Here is a 21,055-nt window from a genome sequence, read left to right on the forward strand (position 1 = left end):
AACTAAAAAACGAGATATATAATCATATAAAAGAATCCCTTGTAGCTTTTTACAGATTGTATAAGATTCTTTGATTTTTTTTAACACCATTCTTACTTACTGAGATTAAAAAGACAGAGATTTGGTATCCACCGACTAAATAAAACTAAAAAAACTGTTTCCAATGAACAGTTCTCTACTATGCTTTATCCTCAAATCAGTGTTTTAGCTTCTGAATATCTAATGCAGCAAGTCAATTGTTTGGTGAAATAACTGATTTTAATTTTCTATTTTGTATGATAAATTTTACCCAAAGTTGGAATTTTGAATAACTTTATTAAATCAAATATAAGATTGGACCCACAGAGGTTTGTGCTGGAAAGTGGAAAGTGAAGTGTGAGAGAGAAAGAGAAAGCACGAATTTTTGGGTGGCCTCTTCCCGCCGGAGACAGACAGGGACAAAATTTGCACAAAGACTGTGGGTCCCACTTTGCCTTGTTCAAATTGTCTATTCATTATTTCACATATTGTATTCTCATACGGCACACAAATTTAAATATATATATTCTTCAAAACATAAAACTAAAATATGCAGTGTATAGCTTCACAGGGTAAACAAAAGGTTATTTTTCAGAACATTGATTATTAGTTAGACCAATTTCATGGAAGTTATTGTGTGTTAGCATTAACAACAACAATAAATATTGAAATTATTACATCTCTGCAATTATATGGCAGGGGCAGTTTTTTGTTTTTATTCTGTCCATGTGTTTTTGCAATGGCATACTTTGTCAAAGGAAATATTTTATAAGGAATTTCATTTAAATAAACATTTGGCATTTGTTTATGGAAGCAGAAGAGTTATGGTAAATGTTAAATGATACGAATGTGGCCATGTGAGGTGTGTGTATATCATTCATATTTGTCGTCTAATCGGTTCTGTGTGTTTTGTTTATGTGAAGGTTGTTTTATGAGTGAAGAAGAAGAAAGTAGAAAGGTGTTTGAGTTCCCAAAAAGCCTTGGTGTTTAATAACGCTCCGTGACTTTCTCTCACTTCCATTTGTCCATTGGTTCAAGCTTCCCTCTCAAATCAAGAACACCCCTTTCTCTCATTTGTAACCAGAATCCACTCTCTTTGACTTCACCCCAGATCTCTGCGTCTCTCTCTCTCTTACCCAACACATCTCATTTAGTCTCATTGCTGTTGCAAAGGTTAGATTTTTTCCCATGTCTTTTGTTTTCAATCCTTGTTCCTTTATTGTTTGAGCTGGTGAATATATATAGCGAGGTACTTGGAAATGCGCAAGCTTCTGACTTTTTCTCATCTTGTACTTGCTGGTTCAATCTTGAAGCATTTCGGTTTCTGGGATTGACTTGTTTTTGCTGTTTGTTATTTTCTCTCCGTTTTTGAAGAAATTCAGGACTGTTCATTCGTTTTAATGGTTTGGTCTGTTTGTGTTTGTTGATTAATGTGGTTTTAGGCTGCAATTCGTAGGCTTTTTATTGTCCCCGGGAGGTTTTTGGCTCGTTAGTTGTCACACATTAACATCTTTTATCTGATTTTATTTCAGGATAAATAAAGCTCAAGTGGTGTATCCGTGTATGTGGTGGAATTTCTACTTATGTTTCAGTTTCTATCGCGCAGCAGAGGGACATAAAGAGGAACATACTTTGTTGTTTTTGATTAGTTTAGCTTTGGTTGTTGGCAAGCAAAATGACCATTGACGTGCCACCGTCCAGTGCCCATAGTGTTAGAACAAACAGATCTTCCTTTGGTTCTAGCAATGGCAGTGAGGCTACTCCATTACACAACTATGCATCTGTTAGCAATGGTGATGGCTATGACAGTGATGGCTCTAATTTCGCACCATCGTGAGTATCATCTTTTCATTTGGGTATATATTGGAGATTGCACAAATAAGTAACTTCGTATTCTATTTGCATATTGCAGTACACCAACAACCCTATCAAGTGCTATTCCAGCAGAACTCGCTGGAGCTGTACCCTTGATTGATAAATTCCAGGTTGGAATATTTTCGTGAATAATTTTGCTTCTCTAGTAATTTGTGTCTCAATGAGTTTCGTCTAAGTTCCTGCATTAAGGATAGTTTTTACTTTATTGCTTCAATTAACTGCATTGTCGTTTATCATCACCAAGTTTTCCATAATGTTGTTGTTTGTTATAGGTGGAAGGATTCTTGAAACTGATGCATAAACAAATTCAGTCTGCTGGAAAACGTGGATTTTTTTCAAAAAGATCCGTGGGACCCCAAGTTCGAGAGAAATTTACATTTGAGGACATGCTTTGTTTCCAAAAAGTAATCAAATACCAACATTTCTATAGTGTATGGTTGATTATAGTTTTTGGCACATGAGAAGATAACTTGCTAATTCATGCAGGATCCAATACCTACGTCTTTGCTTAAGCTGAACAGTGACTTGGCAAGCCGAGCAACAAAGTTATTTTTAATAATTTTGAAATATATCGGAGCTGATTCATCTGACCGTGTAACTCCATTAAACTTTGATGAACGAGTTGAGCTTGTTGGTAAATTATACAAGCAGTGTTTGAAGCGTTCAGAACTCCGAGATGAACTTTTTCTCCAGATATCAAAACAAACGAGAAACAACCCTGAGAGGTATGTAAATTTTATTTGTATTGTGTGTTGTTTGGTGCTTCATGTGTGATGCTAGTAACTAATACCTTTTTGGTCTGAAAAAACAGGGAATGCTTGATTAAAGCATGGGAGCTAATGTATTTATGTGCTTTGTCCATGCCTCCCAGTAAAGACATTGGAGCATATTTGTCAGAATATGTTCATAACGTAGCACATGGTGTGCTTGCTGATCCTCAGATTCGAGCCCTTGCTTTAAATACGTTAAATGCTTTGAAGCACTCTGTCAAGGCAGGTCCTAGACATATAATACCTGGACCTATCGAGATTGAAGCCATGTTGACTGGGAAAAAGCTTACAACTATAGTGTTCTTCCTGGATGAAACATTTGAAGAAATTACATATGACTTGTCAACAACAGTTGCTGATGCCGTTGAGGTTCTTTGAAACCTTTGAATGCTTATGTGATATATCTACTGTAGGATTTATGTGATATTTAAGAAGTTTATCCAAACTTAGTAATAGTCTCTTTCTGTCTGAATTGATTCTCGATTGCTTCAATTGTGTTTACTTCATCAAGTTTAAATCCTTGTATCCATTAACTTATATTTGTTTCAGGAACTTGCCGGGATCATTAAATTGTCAACATACTCGAGCTTTAGCTTGTTTGAATGTCGTAAAGTTGTTACCGGTTCCAAGTCGCCGGATTCTGGGAATGGCATGTTTTCTTCCACTATGTGCTTGTTAATATCATTATTCTTACCGAGATCAGTAGTCTAAAACTTCTCTTTTGTTGTTACTCAGAGGAGTACATTGGATTAGATGATAATAAATATATCGGGGATCTGCTGGCGGAATTTAAGGCAGTTAAAGAACGAAGTAAGGGAGAAATTCTGCACTGTAAGCTAATATTCAAGAAAAAGTTATTTCGTGACTCAGATGAAGCTGTCACAGATCCAATGTTTTTGCAGTTGTCCTATGTACAAGTATGGCTTTTTTGTCTCACTTGTATGAATGAATTAGATTATATGTAATTATTATTGAATAGAATTGCAATTACCTTCAAGATATTGATTGTTCTGCATGGATGTGTTGTTACAGTTGCAGCATGATTATATTTTGGGTAACTATCCTATTGGAAAGGATGACGCTTCCCAGCTTTCTGCACTGCAAATCTTGGCTGAGATAGGATTTGTTAGAAGACCAGAATCATGCACGTTAGTGATTTTCAATGTTCATCTTGTCATAAACTTTTTTTCAAAAATGTTTAGCTTTTCTTGCTTAATGATAATGTTATGGTCAGGGACTTCTTTTATTTTCTTATGATTTTATCAACTCTCAGATTTTTTTTTGTATTGATCAGTGACTGGAATTCATTCCTGGAGCGATTTCTACCTAGACAAATTGCAATGACTCGAGCAAAACGGGAATGGGAGTTGGACATTCTTTCTTGCTATCATTCACTGGTATGAGTCTGAGATACTTCCCAAGAGCCCAAACCCTTCTGTTTGTTTTTCTTTAACCTTTGATCAGTGTTGAGTATGATTATTTTGTTGCTTTTGTAGCTTGTGTCGTTCATTTTATTTCAAAACCATTCTCTGAGCATCTAACACAGTCCTTTTCCACTTATCATGGAAATCAGTATTTGCTTGAGCGAAAACTGTATTACGTTTGAAAAAGTATGAATTTCTTCTTTGTCTGATTTAAGATGTTGCTCCCTTTACAGGCGCATGTGACTAAAGATGATGCAAGACAACAATTTCTCCATATATTGAGAACAATTCCTTATGGATTTTCTGTTTTCTTCAATGTTCGCAAAATTGATGATCCAATTGGACTCTTGCCTGGAAGAATTATTTTGGGAATCAATAAAAGAGGGGTATGACAAACAAAATGATTAAATTATAATCTTACAAGGCTTAAAACTTCTTTTTCAAAACAAGTTTTAGTTTAATTGAATGTTTTTTGGTATGAAATATTACTAGGTCCATTTTTTCCGTCCTGTTCCCAAGGAGTATATGCACTCTGCCGAGTTGAGAGATATAATGCAATTTGGAAGCAGCAATACTGCAGTATTTTTTAAAATGCGAGTTGCAGGTGTTCTTCACATATTTCAGTTTGAGACAAAGCAGGTATTGGCATGTTCTTTGTTTTGTGGTGGACTTGGTTCATTCTTTTCCTCACTAAATCAATGTCATTATATCATTCTTTTGAAGGGAGAAGAAATCTGTGTAGCCCTTCAGACACACATAAATGATGTTATGCTGCGACGTTATTCCAAAGCTCGATCTACCGTGGGTGGTTCTCTGAATGAGGATACTTCTACTAACTTTAAGCCTTCTAATTTGGAATTATATGAGAAGCGTGTTCAAGATTTATCAAAACTTGTTGAAGAGTCTCAAACAAATGCTGATCAAGTAAGTCTAAGCTTGTAATACATGTTATTGGCTCAATTCAGATAAACTCTTCTATTCGTTCTTAGAGAAGAATAATGAAATAAAATGAATTGAACTTCTCCTATAGGTTAAAATCAAGTTATGCACTTCAACTTTTTGATAAGTTAAATGTGCCTTCCAAAAAAAAACGTGAGATACAAGTTGGTTCTAACTTTGAGAGAAAGTTGATTCATTTTTTTATATTCTTGTGAGTAGTTGTTGATAACTTTATCCAGACTAGCTCATAGTTCGTTGTGTAGGACATAAAGTAGACTCCAAACTGAACCATTAAAACTAAAAGTCATTTCTTTTGAGTTATTACATTGTAAAAGAAATCCATAGGGTTTATTGCATTGTAAAACAACTCATCCTAATTTGGCTTTAGACTTTAGAGTTAGGACTTGTTTGGACGAGCTTCTCAATGACCCTTTAGGAGAGGAAATAAGAAGACAAAATGATATTAATTTCCCAATAAGCTAAAATTTGCTTATGCACAAGTTAAGAATAAAGATTTAGAGAAATTTTAGCTTATGGAGAAGCTAATTTTCAGTTTTTCCTCTTATATTTTTCTCCTAGAAGGACTTCATGAAAAATTCATCCAAATAGGTCCGTAGTACAAGGCTCGAATTGAGTTTTACTTTTTATAGATAAAGAGACCAGTTTCTTGCACGAAATTATGTATACAAATGATATATTGGAGGCACCAATCTTTTTATTTGGGTTAACTGTGTTTGTTTCTGCTTAAACTAAGGGAAATCATAGTCTGTTTTATCCCAAAAGGACTAACGGAAAGTTGTCAAGGAAAGTGAATGTTTCTTCAAAATAAGCTGAACTAAACAAACATTCTTTGAGTTGTTGTAATATTTTTAAATCCTGTTGAACAGTTGCTAGAGAAATTACGTCAGAAGCATAAACAAGAAGAGGAAATGCTACAAGAATTAGATGGCTTAAAAAAGTCTTTAAAAGCTGATAAGCAGAGTCTTGCAGAAGTTACTGATGACCGTGACAAACTTAGGTCTTTATGCTTAGAAAAAGATAAGGAACTTCAGGTAAAGGTCTTAAATTTTCCCGGAAGCAGTCTTATTTTAATTTATACATTACAGACCTTTTTAAATGATTATGCAATCTACTAGGCTAAAATTCTCGAGAAAAGAAACATGGAAGCACAGATGGCCAAGCTGAGTAATCAGGTTACTGAAAACGCCACAAAAAATGACCTGCTTCAAGCAGATAACCAAGTAAGATGCTTTATGAAACTGTCAGGTTATTCATTTGTTATTTCCTTCCCGGACAGTATAGGCAATAGACATTGTCACTTTAATGTATAATTTTTGGACTTCGGTTGGTGTCTAAGGTGTCACAAAAACTTGAAGACGACCTAAAATTATGTAAAGGTGAGCTGCTTGAAGCTGAAGAGACCATCAAAAGCTTGAGAAGTGAAAAGTTGATTTTGGAACGGAAGCTATTTGAGTTTGAGAAGAAGAGTGAAGAAGAGGTAACATAGAATATTGGAACTCTCTATTTTATTTAAAATCCGTATTTTTTAATTTAAGATGATGTTCAATCAATGCCTTGGTGGTGTCTGTAATGCAGATTAGTTCTCTACAATGTAAACTTGAGCAAGAACGCAAGAATTTGAACTCTCATGCACATGACCTTGAACGAAAACTGGATATGCTTAGACAAGAATTGACTGTGGCCAAGTCTACACTTTCAGTCAAGGACTCTGAATTGGCTGCTTTGAAGAACAATTTAGATGAACTAGAAGAATTGAGAGAAATGAAAGAGGTTTTCTGCTCTTATTTTATTTTCATTTTTGTTAGCATACTATTGGCATTCATTTTAGGTGTATAAATTTAGTTTTTTTTATTGATGAATTGCTATTTTGCTACATGTAGGACATTGATAGAAAGAATGAACAGACAGCAGCCATTCTGAAGATGCAAGCGGCTCAACTAGGTGAAATGGAATTGCTGTATAAGGAAGAGCAGGTTCTAAGAAAGAGATATTTTAATACCATAGAAGGTAGTGTACAGAAAGTATCTATACAAGACTTATTATGTCTATGTGGATGTGTAGATTTACATATATAACTGACATAATAACTGCATTTGAATTTGATTCTTTATTTCAGATATGAAAGGCAAAATAAGAGTTTATTGTCGGTTAAGACCTCTTAGTGAAAAAGAGATTGCAAACAAAGAAAGAGATTCTCTTACTACTGTTGATGAGTTTACAGTTGAGCACCCATGGAAAGATGACAAAGCAAAACAACACATATACGATCGTGTATTTGATGGTTATTCCACTCAAGAAGATGTATTTGAGGATACTAGGGCAAGTGTCAGATAGCAAATTAAAGACCATAGTTGCTTTTTGCTTTAGATAATAGATACATTGAAATAGATTTAACAATTTGATAACTCCTTACTTATGTTTTACTTTGGACATTTTCAATGCAGTACCTAGTGCAATCTGCTGTAGATGGTTATAATGTTTGCATATTTGCTTATGGTCAAACTGGTTCTGGAAAGACTTTTACAATCTATGGAGCTGAAAACAATCCTGGACTCACCCCACGTGCCACTGCAGAACTTTTTAGGATTTTAAGAAGAGATAGTAACAAGTATTCTTTTTCCTTGAAGGTAACAATGGTGAAATGAAATGTCAATTAATGAATATTTATCTCTGTTCTATAAATGTGGTGTCATCAAATCCACTGAATGTAAATATAATTACTGTGCATAGGTAAGTGATTAAATTATGTTTTTCTTTGTCTTTCAGTGGGTTTAATGTTGAACAACTTAACCACAACACAACAGATCATGAGTTTTGCAAAAGTCTGTGTTTGTTGTCTGATGTTGACATGTTTTGTATCTTTGATGCAGGCATATATGTTGGAGTTATATCAAGATACACTTGTAGATCTTCTGTTACCCAAGAATTCAAAGCGTTTAAAATTGGATATTAAGAAGGATTCAAAGGTGATTTCTCCCATGTTGTGAATGTACATTTCAATGTCTATATATTTTTCTCTTCATTATAAACAACTGATATTCATGTTCTAGATATTTTAAGGGCTGGCTTAGGAAGGTGTAGGATTACACAGTTTATTATATTCATGGATTGCATTCCCTAATTGTAATTGTTTTACTTTACTCTGATCTTAGGGAATGGTAGCAGTTGAAAACGTAACAATTGTGTCCATTTCTAATGTGGAGGAATTAAACAGCATAATACAGAGGGGATCTGAGCAGCGGCATACATCAGGGACACGAATGAATGATGAAAGCTCAAGATCTCATCTCATACTATCAATTGTCATTGAAAGTACCAACCTTCAAAGCCAATCAACTGCAAGGGGAAAGGTATCATTATTCATTACCTTGAAACATTAATCATGGAGCAGTTTGAAACATTAGTATTTGATGAACTTGAGTCATTATAGATGTTAATTTTGTTATTTGGATTTATCATACAGTTAAGTTTTGTGGATCTTGCTGGGTCAGAGAGAATAAAAAAGTCAGGTTCAGAAGGTAATCAACTTAAAGAAGCTCAAAGTATCAACAAATCATTATCAGCACTAGGAGATGTTATCAGTGCTTTGTCTTCTGGTGGTCAACACATACCTTACAGAAATCATAAGTTAACGATGTTGATGAGTGACTCACTTGGGGGTAATGCCAAAACTCTCATGTTTGTGAATGTATCTCCAACAGAATCAAGCTTGGATGAGACACATAACTCTCTCATGTATGTGTATTTTTTAATCTGTTTTCATTGAAAACTTCAGTAGTTTTGGGGCAATAATATGCAGAATATAAAAAAAGAACATGATTAAGCCAAAGTTTTACATGGCTAATAATTATCTTGTGTGCTAATTTAGGTATGCATCACGAGTGAGATCAATTGTGAATGATCCAAGCAAAAATGTTTCTTCAAAAGAAATAGCTCGACTGAAGAAACTGGTTGCATATTGGAAGGAGCAAGCAGGTAGAAGAGGAGAGGATGAAGAGTTGGAAGAAATTCAAGAAGAAAGACCAACTAAAGAGAAGAGTGATGGGAGGCATTCTATGTAGTAATTCTAGGAAAATAGGAACACAAATAGCCTCTAGATAGGGTTGGCCATTTTCTGCATTTCAGATTTTGGAATGTTGTGATCACTTCCCAATTAACAAGATTGCACAGGCTTCATAGGTTGTAATTTATGTCAGATGCAAGATGTATAGTTGAATCATGTACATATATATTTTTAATATTTTAACTTGTTCACATATAGATATATACTTTCTGCAACAGGTTAAATCTTATCAAGAAGATTCAGTTTTCAATGTCTGTCTGACATAATTTAGTTTGATTCTGATTTGTTATTGAAGACATTTATTGGTCTGTTGTCTAATTTTGTAGCGAAGGAGGATGTCAGTAAATATTTCAAAATTATAGATCCTTAGCTGATGCAAAAGAAACAAGGTTTACTGTTTGGTCATTTTTTTCAGGTTTATCATGGAAGTTGTGCAATGCTTTTTCACAAGCTCTTACAACAAAAGAAGTTCGTTTGAAAACAAAAGTTTTAATAAAATTATGCCAACGATTCATATGTTTATATGTTTATTTATTATTACGTTATTATTAAACTAATTTTATTTATAATTACCTTTTCTTTGTTTTCTTTGTGCATTCAATATGTTTATATTTATTTACTTAAGCTAATTAAATTATTTATTTTGCATTTATGTAAAATATGACATTAATTATATTGGTTATCTCTTATTAATACTTGTCCTCAATTACTGGTTAAGTTTGGGTAGTATGAATGAAATTGAATTTTAAAAATTTATATATTTATGCTTATGTTTTTCTTTGTTAATTTATGTCTTCATGTTTTGTTATTTATTTATTGTGTATTTAATCAAATAATTAATTTGTATTTATGTTTCATGTTGTTATAGTTTCAATACGTTGTTATCTGTAGTATTTAAGAATAACCTGATTTTTTTAAAGATTAATTTCTACAACTATTTTTTCGGACGACTAATTTTTGTATGATTTTTTCTTCGAAAAAATAAGACAATAATTATATCATATTAAGTAACTAATATATTTTCCTATTGAATACTAAAATATATTTACTGTTAATTATATTTTAGCATATTTTTTAATATATATATATATATATATATATATATATATATATATATATATATATATATAAAATTGTTAAAAGTACATAAATAAAAAACTTCACAAAAATTCAATTCGTGAATTTTTTATAATCCTCAAACTTCCATGAAATTTATATATCAGCGAATATTTAAGAAAAAATATATTTTATAAATTTTTTAAATAAAATTATAAAATTAAAATAAATATAATATATAATATATAATAAATTTTAATTTTAATTTTAATTAAATTTAATCTAAAAAAATATAAATTATTTTAATTTTAATTAAATTTAACTTAATAAAATATAATTTTAATTTTTTATAAATAACGAATATATACGTGTACAAGAATATGATATCACACCTAACTTATTTGTAAATAAATATTAAAATATTTAATATTAATAAATATTCATAAATATTAATTATTTACCACAAATTTTATCTGCAAATAATTATAAATTCGTATCATTCCTAATTTTGCATTATTTATTTGCGATGTAATCGTGAAAATTCTTCGCATAAAACAAATCTCCCTCGACTCTCTAATATGTGACGCCCAATACAAATAAACTAAAAAATGAAAAAGAACAACATCAATGATAGTTGTTCAATGTTTATCGAAGATGTGAGAGGAATTTGTAATTACATTGAACATGAAGGGTGCCAGCGTTTCTACAAACAACCTTATCTGTCTGTATAACAAAAGTTACTTGAAGGAGTAAAACTGAAGCAACATGAGGGGAGCTACCAATAATAAATTCAGTAAACTATATCAATTATAAAACGCGTTTCCTTCTTGTATAGTCGACACAACATTGTGGTTGAATTTATTTCCTCATCTTAAATACATCGAATTTTGTTATTTTCTAATAAAATTACAGATTCCAACACTCACATGAACCACTACTTAGTAATATTTTCAGTATTTGCTTCAAATTCATTCCAATTTAAAACTATTTTATTCAAGTTAGAAATATGGATGTAAAAAAAATTCGTATTTGTATGTATTTGTGGATAAAATTTACAAAAGATAATAAATGAATATTGAAAATAGATATCTACAAGCAATGAATGTAAATAATTTTTATATCCGTACGTTAACAAGATAGATATGAGTACTATAACACCCATATCCGTAAATATCTTTATCCACTAAATTTTAATTTAAATTAAAAAATATTAAAATATTAACGTATTAATTTCAAATGAGTTATTTTGTACCAATTAATTTAAAAAAATCTTTATTTATTTATAAATTGTCATTTTTAGATGAATTATTTATATTTTATTTTAAATTTATAAATAACAATACGCAATGAATATTAATTCGACGAATAAATACATAAAAACTACCGCCTATAGTTTATCTTTACGTCATCGTTCACATCCTAACAAAAATCCTAAATTATTTACTAGCACATGTATGTAATTGGGATTACAAATATCCGAAAAAAAGGAAAGATGCTACCCGCATGTTTCCCCAATTTCTGCAATTGCCTTAAAAGCACTGAATAAAGACAGTGACCTCACCTAACACAGAAATAAAAGAAAAGAACAGTTACCTATTAAACAAAGTATTAATTAACATTGATGAATTTAATAAATGAAATACGAAAAAGAAGATTTTTTCCCACAATAAATGTATTTTAAATATGTATATATAAATAGCCATCATTACAGTGAACACATGTTAGAGTATACATCTCTTGTTTCTTTATCCTTGTGATCTCCACAGGAACAGTAAAATGGAAGAGAGCAATATTCCAGTGATTGATATGGAGAAAATTGATTGTGAGGAAGAGGAGTGCAAGAAGCTAAGAGAGGCATGTGAAAGATGGGGTTGTTTCAGGATCATCAACCACTCTATTCCTGCAACCCTAATGGGTGAGATGAAGAAGGTGAATGAAGCTCTGCTTGATCTTCCCATGGAGATCAAAAAACGCAACACAGAAGTCATTGCAGGCAGTGGTTACATGGCACCAAGTGCTGTCAACCCTTTCTATGAGGCCCTTAGTCTCTATGATTTGGGTTCTTCACAAGCTATGCACAATTTCTGCTCTCAACTCCATGCCTCTTCCCAACAGAGGTTACTTTTCTTTCACTTCTCCTTTCTTTTCCTTATCATTCACTGCTTTAGATTTGATTGGCAATATTTTGAATTCACCATGTAGTCATGAAAACAATTAATGGTCTTATGATGTATCTTAATAAATTCTATAATTGTAGCTGTCATAAATATTGAATTAATGAAACTCCATTCAACAAATTCTTAAAAAATAGACTTTAAAAGGCTCTCACAGTCTTATCTCTAACATACTCCTTTGGTTATTGCTCTCAAGAAGACTACGTATTAATAGATAATTCGATAACTGTTCGAGTCATCCAACATAATAAATTCAACAAATAATAAATTTTTGTTAAAATAAATTCAAATTTGTATTATAAATTTTAAATCTAACTCAATCTTACGAGATCCGTCGAAAAGATGAAATTTACATCTTCAAAATTCCACTACATTTTGTTTTCTTTGGTAGGGACATTTTCACATTGGCAGTATTGATTTTGACAGGGAAATCGTGAAGAGATATGGGGAAGCAATTCATGGTTTGGCAGTGAAGATAGGAGAAAAGATGGCTGAATCATTAGGAGTAGTGGTTGATGATTTCAAAGACTGGCCATGCCAGTTCAGAATCAACAAATACAACTTCACCCCTGAAGCAGTAGGGTCCAGTGGAGTTCAGATACACACAGATTCAGGCTTCTTAACCATTCTTCAAGATGATGAAAATGTTGGTGGCCTCGAAGTGTTCAACGCTTCTGCTTCATTTGTGGCAGTCCCTCCTTTCCCTGGGACGCTCTTAGTCAATCTTGGAGACATTGCTCGTGTAAGTTAATAACATCAACCGAACAGAAACTAAAGTATGAGCCTTATTATGACAGTAGTCATGAACTTGAGCATGCATTGTATGCACATATATGCAGGTGTGGAGCAATGGAAGGTTTTGCAATTTGATACACCGTGTGCAATGCAAGGAAGCCAGCAAACGTTTTTCAATTGCTACATTTATGTTGGCACCAAGGAATAGGAATGTTGAGGCCCCAGAGGAACTGCTGGATCATGATCATCCTCGTTTATATCGACCTTTTATTTATGAAGATTATAGGAAGCTCCGAGTTAGCAACAAGATGCACACTGGTGAAGCCTTGGAGTTGTTACGCTTGGCCTAGTCATAGGAACTATGATTTGTTTGAAGACAACATGGTTTAGAAATTGAGAAAATTGTCAAAATTTATCTGATAAAATAATATTACTATGTATCTGTTTGTCAGCCGTGGAAAATGCTCATATTTAAAGAAAGTTATTCCTAATAACTCAATATAATTTTTGAGGAGTCTGTGATTATTTGTTTCAAACCTTGTTCTTTATTTTAAGCTGAAATTTAACGTGATGTGAGAGTTTTAACAATTTTACTCTGATAGGAGATGGAATATAAATAGTTATTTTTTTTAATTAGTCGCAATGATATTCACTTTTATTTATGTGTCACTTTGCTATCCGATTTTAAAAAAGTATCAATCGAATCCTAATTTTTGAAAAAAAAAATGATTGTTTGACTACTAAATTTTGACAACTTTTTCTTACAATCTTATGTGTCATTTTCTAAGCAGTTTTTCCTTTTTTATTTTCTCATTCTCAATATTTTAAAATTACTTAAGAGATGTCACCTCATGTTGTAAGAGAAAGTTATCAAAATTTAGTAGTCAACATATCATTGTCCTTTTGAAGAAGTGGTTCAATCAGATCCATTTAATAAAAAAATTATTAAAGTTATTAACTTTATTCATGACTTTTAACACTAAATTTTAATATAAATATCAATCATTAATTTTGTAAATCATTTTAAATATCAATATAGTTAACGGTGTTAACAATTTCTTTCTGAAAGTGACTCAATTCAAACATCTTTTCAAAAGTTGGAACTTAATTGATATTTTTTTAAAAGCGAGTACCAAATTGACACATATGTACGAAAATTGGTACCATCGGACTAATTAAGTGCGTGTTTGGTTATGCGTCAAATTGATGTAGAATTGATTTTCTGACGCAAAATCAGTATGTGTTTGATTTCTAAAATCAATTAAAGGGTAAAAAATTTATATTGATTAAGAAGCAACTAATTCTTACTTCTGCATCAAAAAATTTTAGCTGGAATCAATCCTCCGAAGAACGCTCAACTAAACACACACTAAAGCCATTCTTCTTGAGGTAGATGTGATTAGAAAAAGGGAAAGTAGAGAAAGAGAAATAAAACTGTGATTAGAAAAGGGAGAGGAGAGAAAGAGAAATAAAACTTTGATGACAAGGTTTGGTAGGAAAGTAGCATAAAAAAACGACGATGTTTTTATTTTGACAAACAAGGTTTTCTATGTTGACGTTGTTGTGTAATTTAAATAAGAAATTGATGTAGATATTGGAAGACAGAAGGGATTATTTTTCAAGTTTGTGTGAAGAGTGAAAAAAGGAATATTTCTCTTTTAGCATGCTAATCATAGAGGAGGGATAGGCTGTGGTTGGAATTTGAGGTAATTATATGAAGATCTCATTAATCTAGTATAATCTAAATATATTATTTTAAAATTTATATTTGACTATTTATATTAAAATTTTAAATAAAGAAAATAATATGTATAATTTTAATGATGATTATTATAATAGATTATGATTATATATAACTTACTATTAAATTTTAACCAAATAATATTATATTAAAAATAAAATATAAAACCTAAAATATGTTTACAAATTTATATATATATATATATATATATATATATATATATATATATATTAAAATATAACTTCAAATTTAATCAAGTATTAATAAAATTTTAAATCGTTATCTGAGTCCAATCAAATTTATTTATTTTATTTATCTTATTTGTATATCTGATCGAATCCGATTATATACTCTAATTTCGTTTGAATTTCTTCATGTTTGATTAGATACGGATATTTTGTTCCGCCTAGTTGGAAGTTCAAAATTTGTTTCATCTTATATATCGATAACGTATACACATGGCTTTCGTTATTTGAAATTAATTTTGCTACCATACTCTTTTGTCAAATTGCACCAAACTGTGCACAACACAATACATCATTGTCACTAGTTAGATTAGCCAGAATCCCAAAATAATTGTACTAGGATTCATCAAATACCAAGTTTTTAATTCATCATGTACGAATAAATGTCTATATTTATGGGATTTTTTCCCAAAATAAATCCATTTAATTTTTTTTACACAAATAAATTTATTTCCACTTTAATTTCTAAATTATACTTCTTTACTATTTACATTGAGAATTCGGAAGAGTGTCCACTTCCTTTCTTTTCTCATATATGTTTAGATGAAAAGAATGTTTAGAAGATTTTTTTTTAATACATGTTTATTGTGATTTTCATTTCAATTCTCATATATTTATTTTCATCTATCTTATATTTCTCTTTTATAATAGATATCTAGAAAGAATAAAGGAAAAGACAAACACGGGACTGAAATTACCTTCACAGTAGCCTGCAATTAATAGCAAACAATGCATATGCACATATGGCCCAGAAAGAAAGCAAAAAGATAGTGACATCTAAATAGCATAATAATTAGCATGAAAAATATGAAATATAAGAAGAAGAAAAGTAGTACAAAAAAGCTTAACTAAAAATATCTATATAAAGATGTGAATTTATTAGCTTGTTATATATATATATATATATATATATATATATATGTAGTGTGCAAGTGTTGTCCCTACCTGTAGAGATAGAAGAAGAGATGGAGGAGAAGTTCCCAGTAGTGATTGATATGGAGAAGCTTTGTGAGGAAGGGGAGTTAAAGAAGCTAAGAGAAGCATGTGAAAGATGGGGTTCTTTCAGGATCATTAACCACTCTGTTCCTGCAACCCTAATGGCTGACATGAAGAACGTGGTTCAAGCTCTGCACCACCTTCCTCTCGAGGCCAAGAAACGCAACACAGAAGCCATTGGTGGTGGTGGTTACGTCGGACCAACTCCACTCAGCCCCTTATACGAGGCCATAGGAATCTATGACATATCTTCATCACAATCTATGAACAATTTCTGTTCTCAGCTTCATGTCTCACCTCAACAAAGGTTTGGTTAATTTCTTCATCTCTCTCTTTCTTGGAATTATTTAGTACCTAATTTCTGTTTGAGAGTCTTGTAAAGTATGAAGTATTGTTGATAATATGTTGCTCCTCCTAGGCAAATAATGGAGGCATATGGGCAAGCTACTCAAGGTGTGGCAGTAAAAATAGGACAAAAGATGGCTGAATCTCTTGGCGTAGTTGAAGGTGCTGATTTCGAGGACTGGCTCTACGAGTTTAGATTTAACAAATATAACTTCACGCCAGAAACAGTAGGGTCACCTGGAGTTCGAATACACACAGATTCAGGCTTCCTAAATGTTCTTAAAGATGATGAAAATGTTGGTGGTCTTGAAGTGATGGACTCTTCTTCCTCCTTTGTGCCAATCCCTCCTTTCCCTGGGACTTTTCTTATCAATCTTGGAGACATTGCTCGTGTAAGTATACACAAATCAGCAATTAAACTCTGAACCTTCACTTGCACAAAAGAAAATTTTTGTTGTATATTGCAAAAATTGTTGGAAATAATTGTATGCATATATGCAGGTGTGGAGCAATGGAAGGTTTTGCAATTTGACACATCGAGTGCAATGCAAGGAAGGGAACAAACGTTTTTCAATTGCTACGTTAATGGTAGCACCCAAGAACAGGAATGTTGAGGCCCCAGAGGAATTGGTGAACCATGATCACCCCCGTTTGTATCAACCTTTTGTTTATGAAGATTATAGGAATCTCAGAGTTAGTAAGAATATTCCCAAGGAAGCCCTAGAACTGTTCCGATTGGCCTAGTCATTGGAATTTGGAACTAGGATTAAGGAAATAAAAAGAGTCGTGATTTAAATATCAAAATGATAAATATTTCCATTGAATAAAGTGGAAAACAAAAAACTTAATTCCATGATATGTATTCAGTAGACCAACTGATACGTGGTGTTTATGAATATTGATTCTTGACTTTGTGTGAATGTTGTTGTACAATAATAATTTGGTGAGTTTTTGCTTATGTTTAGCAGTACGTGAGGTTTAAGTATCAGAATGAAAAAGAAAAGAACATACAGAATATGTATTATTTCACCAAAATTTACAAACCCTGATTTCATTCCTTTCCATTCAAAATTAGAAATTACAAGAGAATCTATACTTGATCACTGAAAAATCAAATCAAATCAAGATTAAAGAAAGGAAAAGTCTGAGGAAATTTTGCTTCCTTCAGGAGGAAAAGCTAACTAAGTGGAAGGGCTGACCAACATACAGATCACGAAAAAACAAGGTAAAAAGGATGTCTTCAAGGAGTGGATGGAATTGGAATGCATGCATATATGGTGTTTTAGACAAGAGAGCCACTATCTGAGAAATCAACATGAGTAGAATGTGTGGTACTGTTCATGGGTGTGTACTCGGTTGTTGTGGTTTGTGTGAGGTCACTTGCAAGGCTTGATAGATCCATGGCTGGCCACACAAAAGCTGGTTTGAAAGGTGGAACATGAGGCACAGGCACTGAACCAGATATGATCTGAACAATTGTTTGCATCTTTGGTCTTTCACTGGCAATGGGGTGAGAGCATGCTAGTCCTAGTTTCAGAACCCTCTCTGCCTCTTCAGCCACACAACCATTCCCAAGTCTTGGATCCACTGCATCAAGTATCCTTTGCTCACGATGCAGGTGCCATACCCAATCCACCAAGCACTCATACCCCTCGTTCTTGGTCCATGGCCTTTGCCCACACACCACCTCAAGGACCACTGCTCCAAACCCATAAACATCAGATTCTCTTGTGGCCCTCCCAGTGTGGAAGCACTCAGGTGCAATGTACCCCATGGTGCCATGCACTCCTTCCAACTCTGCATACGATGTTTTATCATTCTCCAATGCACGAGCCAACCCAAAGTCACCTAAACGAGCATTGAACTCTGAGTCCAGCATGATGTTGCTGGCCTTAAGGTCTCTGTGAACCACTTTCTGATCATACTCGTTGTGCAGGTAGTTCAATGCAGAAGCCACCCCTGCTATGATCTTGTACCTCAAAGGCCAACTTAGTGGTGTAGTGTTGCTCCCTGCCTCACAGAAAATGTGGTTGTCCAAGCTTCCATTAGGCATGTAATCGTACACCAACAGCAACACCCCATTTCTGTGACACCACCCTGCATTTTTTTTACATTAAATTTAGAGTCAGATGCTTATACAGAACATTACATGAATTATAAAAAGACGACAAGACAGAGTCTTGTTTGATTTATGTTACGTTAGTTGGCAATGCTTGTAAGAAAAGGTAAACGATTTGGATAATGACTTGCGCTGTTATCTTAGTATAAAAGAATTTAGGCCGGCTGGGTGGTTAATTTTTTATGACTTCCGCTTGAGTTATATAAGATAGTAAATTTCAGTTGACCTTGGAATAAGATTAGGTTTGTTACAGAAGAAATGAAAATTAAGGGGGCACTTTTGGGTAGGGTGAAGAAACCTTCAATGAATCATGATCTTTGGATGGGACCAAAGGACAGAGAAAGAACATCACTCAACTCAGAGCTGTTAATGTTGACTAGGGACAGAAGGTATAACAATTAAGGTCGCTATCGAAAATAAAAGGAATGACCCGAACCATATTTAACACTACAACAAAAATACCCTCAAGTAGAGGAAACTTTTCGAGTGGTGTTCTTGGGCTTTTTTGCAAGCACGTTGAATGCATGAATGCACAACGATGGAGTGAATTAGGTTGGGACGCCAACAACTGTCACCATAGCTGGTCAACGTTGTCAGCGAAGACGTGTCAGACAGAATGTTAGCAATTATTGCTTTGCTCCTACCATGATGATCTGGACAGAACCACTGTCGGATCTAGATCCTAAATCCTAATGGTAATAACTGGAATTTATGTTCATGGAAGTGATAATTGAATCAATCTAAAGAAACTATAATAACGAAAAAATAATTAAACTAACTGACCCAGTAAGCGAACAAGGTTTTTGTGACGAAGGCGATTGATGATGGTGAGTTCAGACAAGAAATCATCGGTGCTTTTCATCTTATCTCTGGAGAACATTTTGACGGCTACTTCCAACTTCTCCTTCGGAAGTATTCCTCTGTACACGACGCCGTATCCACCTTGTCCAAGCTTGTGCTTCTCATCGAAATTATTAGTGGCTTTCTTCAATTCTTGATACCTAAACTCTCTGGGAGTTCCGGGTAAACTCTTGAGAGTTCCCAGAATCTGAGTCTCACTTTCTCTCTGTTTTCTCCTCAACCAATAAACCCACCCTACGACACCCGCTAGAAGAAGAACCACCACAGGCACTCCAACACCCAACCCAATCTTCAACGCATTTCCGATACCATTTTTTTGGGGAAAAACTTCAATAGAAATGTTCCACCTCAGCACGCAGTTCAGTTCAACGTTGTCACCGGTCGAAGCAGAGAACCCAAAATAAGAAACCCTGTTCACCACTTGTTTCAGATCGAGAGCTGAACTCAGAACCGGCTTAGCCGGTTTCGGCACTATGGGCGCATCCTTATCAGGCTGCACCGCGATGTACACGTCGATCACCTTCCGGCCACCGTCATACTCCACCCACAGAACGTGGAAGCGCGTGACGTTGGGCACGATCTCGAACCCCAAGGGAGTGAGAGACACAGTGACGTTGGACCTCACGCCGTTAATGTCCAGGCCGAGGTGGTTGTCGTCGGGGTCGAAGTCCTGCTTCACGGTGTCAAGTTCGACGGCAAGGATTTGGTTGGTGCGGTTGCCGTCGTTGGAGACGTTGGTGAGGCCGAGAAACTGGCCGTAGCTGTTAAGAGGGGGGCCGGAGGCAGAAGGCGCGATTAGGAAGGTGATGCCCTCGCCGGGAGTTTCGTTTTTGGGACGGTACACGTTTATCAGAAAGGAAGTGTTGAAAGAGACGAGATTTCCGTCGAGGCTATCTCGGTCGTTCCAGAGAGTGAAGGGGGTGCCGTAGAAGATTCTGCCGGAGCGGTTGGTCAGGGACACGTTGCCGGTGCTGTCTGGTGTTACTTGGAGAGCTTCAAGGTTGATGGCGGCGCTGGGCAACACCTGGAACGTGTTGAAGTAGGATTGGTTGAAGGGACCGAAAACGTGAGCTTCTGTTTTGAGAATCTGGGCCTGGGAAGTCGGCGGCGGGAACAGGAAGAGGATGGTGGTGATGACGGCGATGGCGGCGGAGTAACCACCCATGTTGTTGCATTGGAGGGGAATCATGAAGAGATGTGTTTGTTTGTTAAATTTGGTTTAAGTAATGTTTTTTTCTCTGCTGGAGGAAACTGAGGCTGGAATCGTGACGTTGTGCTTTACAAGTTTTGAATGGCTCTTAGCTTTGTTTTCCATGAAGTTTCTTACTTCAACTACGTGTTTTTTGTTTCTACGCTGAAACATTATAATATTCACAAATGATACTCGGTAAATACATATATAAATAATAGAAATACACTGTTTGTTGTATGTAAATATTTAAATAAAATTTATTATTAAATCAATTAGCTGAGAAATTAAAAGTAAGTGTTTAGATTTTTCATGACAGATTTGATAAACACAATCTAAACTAGTGCCACCCTGTGTTTCTCTTTAACTCTTCTTTTCTCTTCTCTTTTGAACAAAAATTGCTTTATCGTCAAAAAGAGGCATCTGATTTGAAACAACGTTTGATTTAATTAATATATCGTATTATTGTATTTGCATTGCACGT

General features: G+C 33.9%; 4 protein-coding genes across 5 annotated transcripts; 3 read left to right on the plus strand and 1 right to left on the minus strand.

Moving 5' to 3' along the window:
- The first annotated feature begins 878 nt into the window (after positions 1-878).
- On the plus strand, positions 879-9,270 carry LOC114173778 (kinesin-like protein KIN-14I). 2 transcript variants are annotated; one of them, XM_028058371.1, is made up of 24 exons: positions 881-1,191; positions 1,551-1,851; positions 1,931-2,003; positions 2,166-2,297; positions 2,380-2,618; positions 2,705-3,032; positions 3,213-3,312; positions 3,399-3,580; positions 3,696-3,811; positions 3,958-4,060; positions 4,321-4,473; positions 4,580-4,726; positions 4,811-5,011; positions 5,914-6,078; positions 6,163-6,267; positions 6,384-6,524; positions 6,623-6,817; positions 6,928-7,054; positions 7,164-7,366; positions 7,492-7,674; positions 7,918-8,013; positions 8,200-8,397; positions 8,511-8,782; positions 8,916-9,270. In XM_028058371.1, the coding sequence occupies exons 2-24, from the start codon at positions 1,694-1,696 to the stop codon at positions 9,106-9,108; spliced, it is 3,810 nt and encodes a 1,269-aa protein (XP_027914172.1). In that variant the 5' UTR covers positions 881-1,191; positions 1,551-1,693; the 3' UTR covers positions 9,109-9,270. The 2 variants fall into 2 exon arrangements, with proteins under 2 accessions (XP_027914171.1, XP_027914172.1); XM_028058370.1 differs by having other exon boundaries at positions 879-1,191; positions 4,580-5,011.
- A 2,603-nt stretch (positions 9,271-11,873) lies between these two features.
- LOC114171345 (2-oxoglutarate-dependent dioxygenase DAO-like) lies at positions 11,874-13,611 on the plus strand. The gene is made up of 3 exons (XM_028056442.1): positions 11,874-12,283; positions 12,767-13,082; positions 13,180-13,611. The coding sequence occupies exons 1-3, from the start codon at positions 11,943-11,945 to the stop codon at positions 13,423-13,425; spliced, it is 903 nt and encodes a 300-aa protein (XP_027912243.1). The 5' UTR covers positions 11,874-11,942; the 3' UTR covers positions 13,426-13,611.
- Positions 13,612-15,970: 2,359 nt separating this feature from the next.
- Positions 15,971-17,360, plus strand: LOC114174145 (2-oxoglutarate-dependent dioxygenase DAO-like). Its single transcript, XM_028058916.1, has 3 exons — positions 15,971-16,364; positions 16,476-16,794; positions 16,904-17,360. The coding sequence occupies exons 1-3, from the start codon at positions 16,027-16,029 to the stop codon at positions 17,144-17,146; spliced, it is 900 nt and encodes a 299-aa protein (XP_027914717.1). The 5' UTR covers positions 15,971-16,026; the 3' UTR covers positions 17,147-17,360.
- A 66-nt stretch (positions 17,361-17,426) lies between these two features.
- Positions 17,427-20,697, minus strand: LOC114174144 (probable L-type lectin-domain containing receptor kinase S.5). Its single transcript, XM_028058915.1, has 2 exons — positions 19,305-20,697; positions 17,427-18,499 (listed from the first exon to the last, which is right to left on the minus strand). Exons 1-2 carry the CDS (start codon positions 20,569-20,571, stop codon positions 17,685-17,687), a joined length of 2,082 nt encoding a protein of 693 aa, XP_027914716.1. The 5' UTR covers positions 20,572-20,697; the 3' UTR covers positions 17,427-17,684.
- Positions 20,698-21,055: the final 358 nt, after the last annotated feature.

This window comes from Vigna unguiculata, chromosome 2 (genome assembly GCF_004118075.2).
Source record: "Vigna unguiculata cultivar IT97K-499-35 chromosome 2, ASM411807v1, whole genome shotgun sequence".
In the NCBI taxonomy this organism is placed as follows: domain Eukaryota; kingdom Viridiplantae; phylum Streptophyta; class Magnoliopsida; order Fabales; family Fabaceae; genus Vigna; species Vigna unguiculata.

Coding starts and splice junctions, on each gene's coding strand:
- LOC114173778 (XM_028058370.1), top strand. CDS start 1,694: ATGACCATTGACGTGCCACCGTCCAGTGCCCATAGTGTTAGAACAAAC. Junction 3,313..3,398: donor GTCGCCGGATTCTGGGAATG/GCATGTTTTCTT, acceptor GTTGTTACTCAG/AGGAGTACATTGGATTAGAT. Junction 8,398..8,510: donor AATCAACTGCAAGGGGAAAG/GTATCATTATTC, acceptor TTTATCATACAG/TTAAGTTTTGTGGATCTTGC.
- LOC114171345 (XM_028056442.1), top strand. CDS start 11,943: ATGGAAGAGAGCAATATTCCAGTGATTGATATGGAGAAAATTGATTGT. Junction 12,284..12,766: donor CATGCCTCTTCCCAACAGAG/GTTACTTTTCTT, acceptor TGATTTTGACAG/GGAAATCGTGAAGAGATATG. Junction 13,083..13,179: donor ATCTTGGAGACATTGCTCGT/GTAAGTTAATAA, acceptor ACATATATGCAG/GTGTGGAGCAATGGAAGGTT.
- LOC114174145 (XM_028058916.1), top strand. CDS start 16,027: ATGGAGGAGAAGTTCCCAGTAGTGATTGATATGGAGAAGCTTTGTGAG. Junction 16,365..16,475: donor CATGTCTCACCTCAACAAAG/GTTTGGTTAATT, acceptor TGCTCCTCCTAG/GCAAATAATGGAGGCATATG. Junction 16,795..16,903: donor ATCTTGGAGACATTGCTCGT/GTAAGTATACAC, acceptor GCATATATGCAG/GTGTGGAGCAATGGAAGGTT.
- LOC114174144 (XM_028058915.1), bottom strand. CDS start 20,571: ATGATTCCCCTCCAATGCAACAACATGGGTGGTTACTCCGCCGCCATC. Junction 18,500..19,304: donor AAACCTTGTTCGCTTACTGG/GTCAGTTAGTTT, acceptor AAAAAAATGCAG/GGTGGTGTCACAGAAATGGG.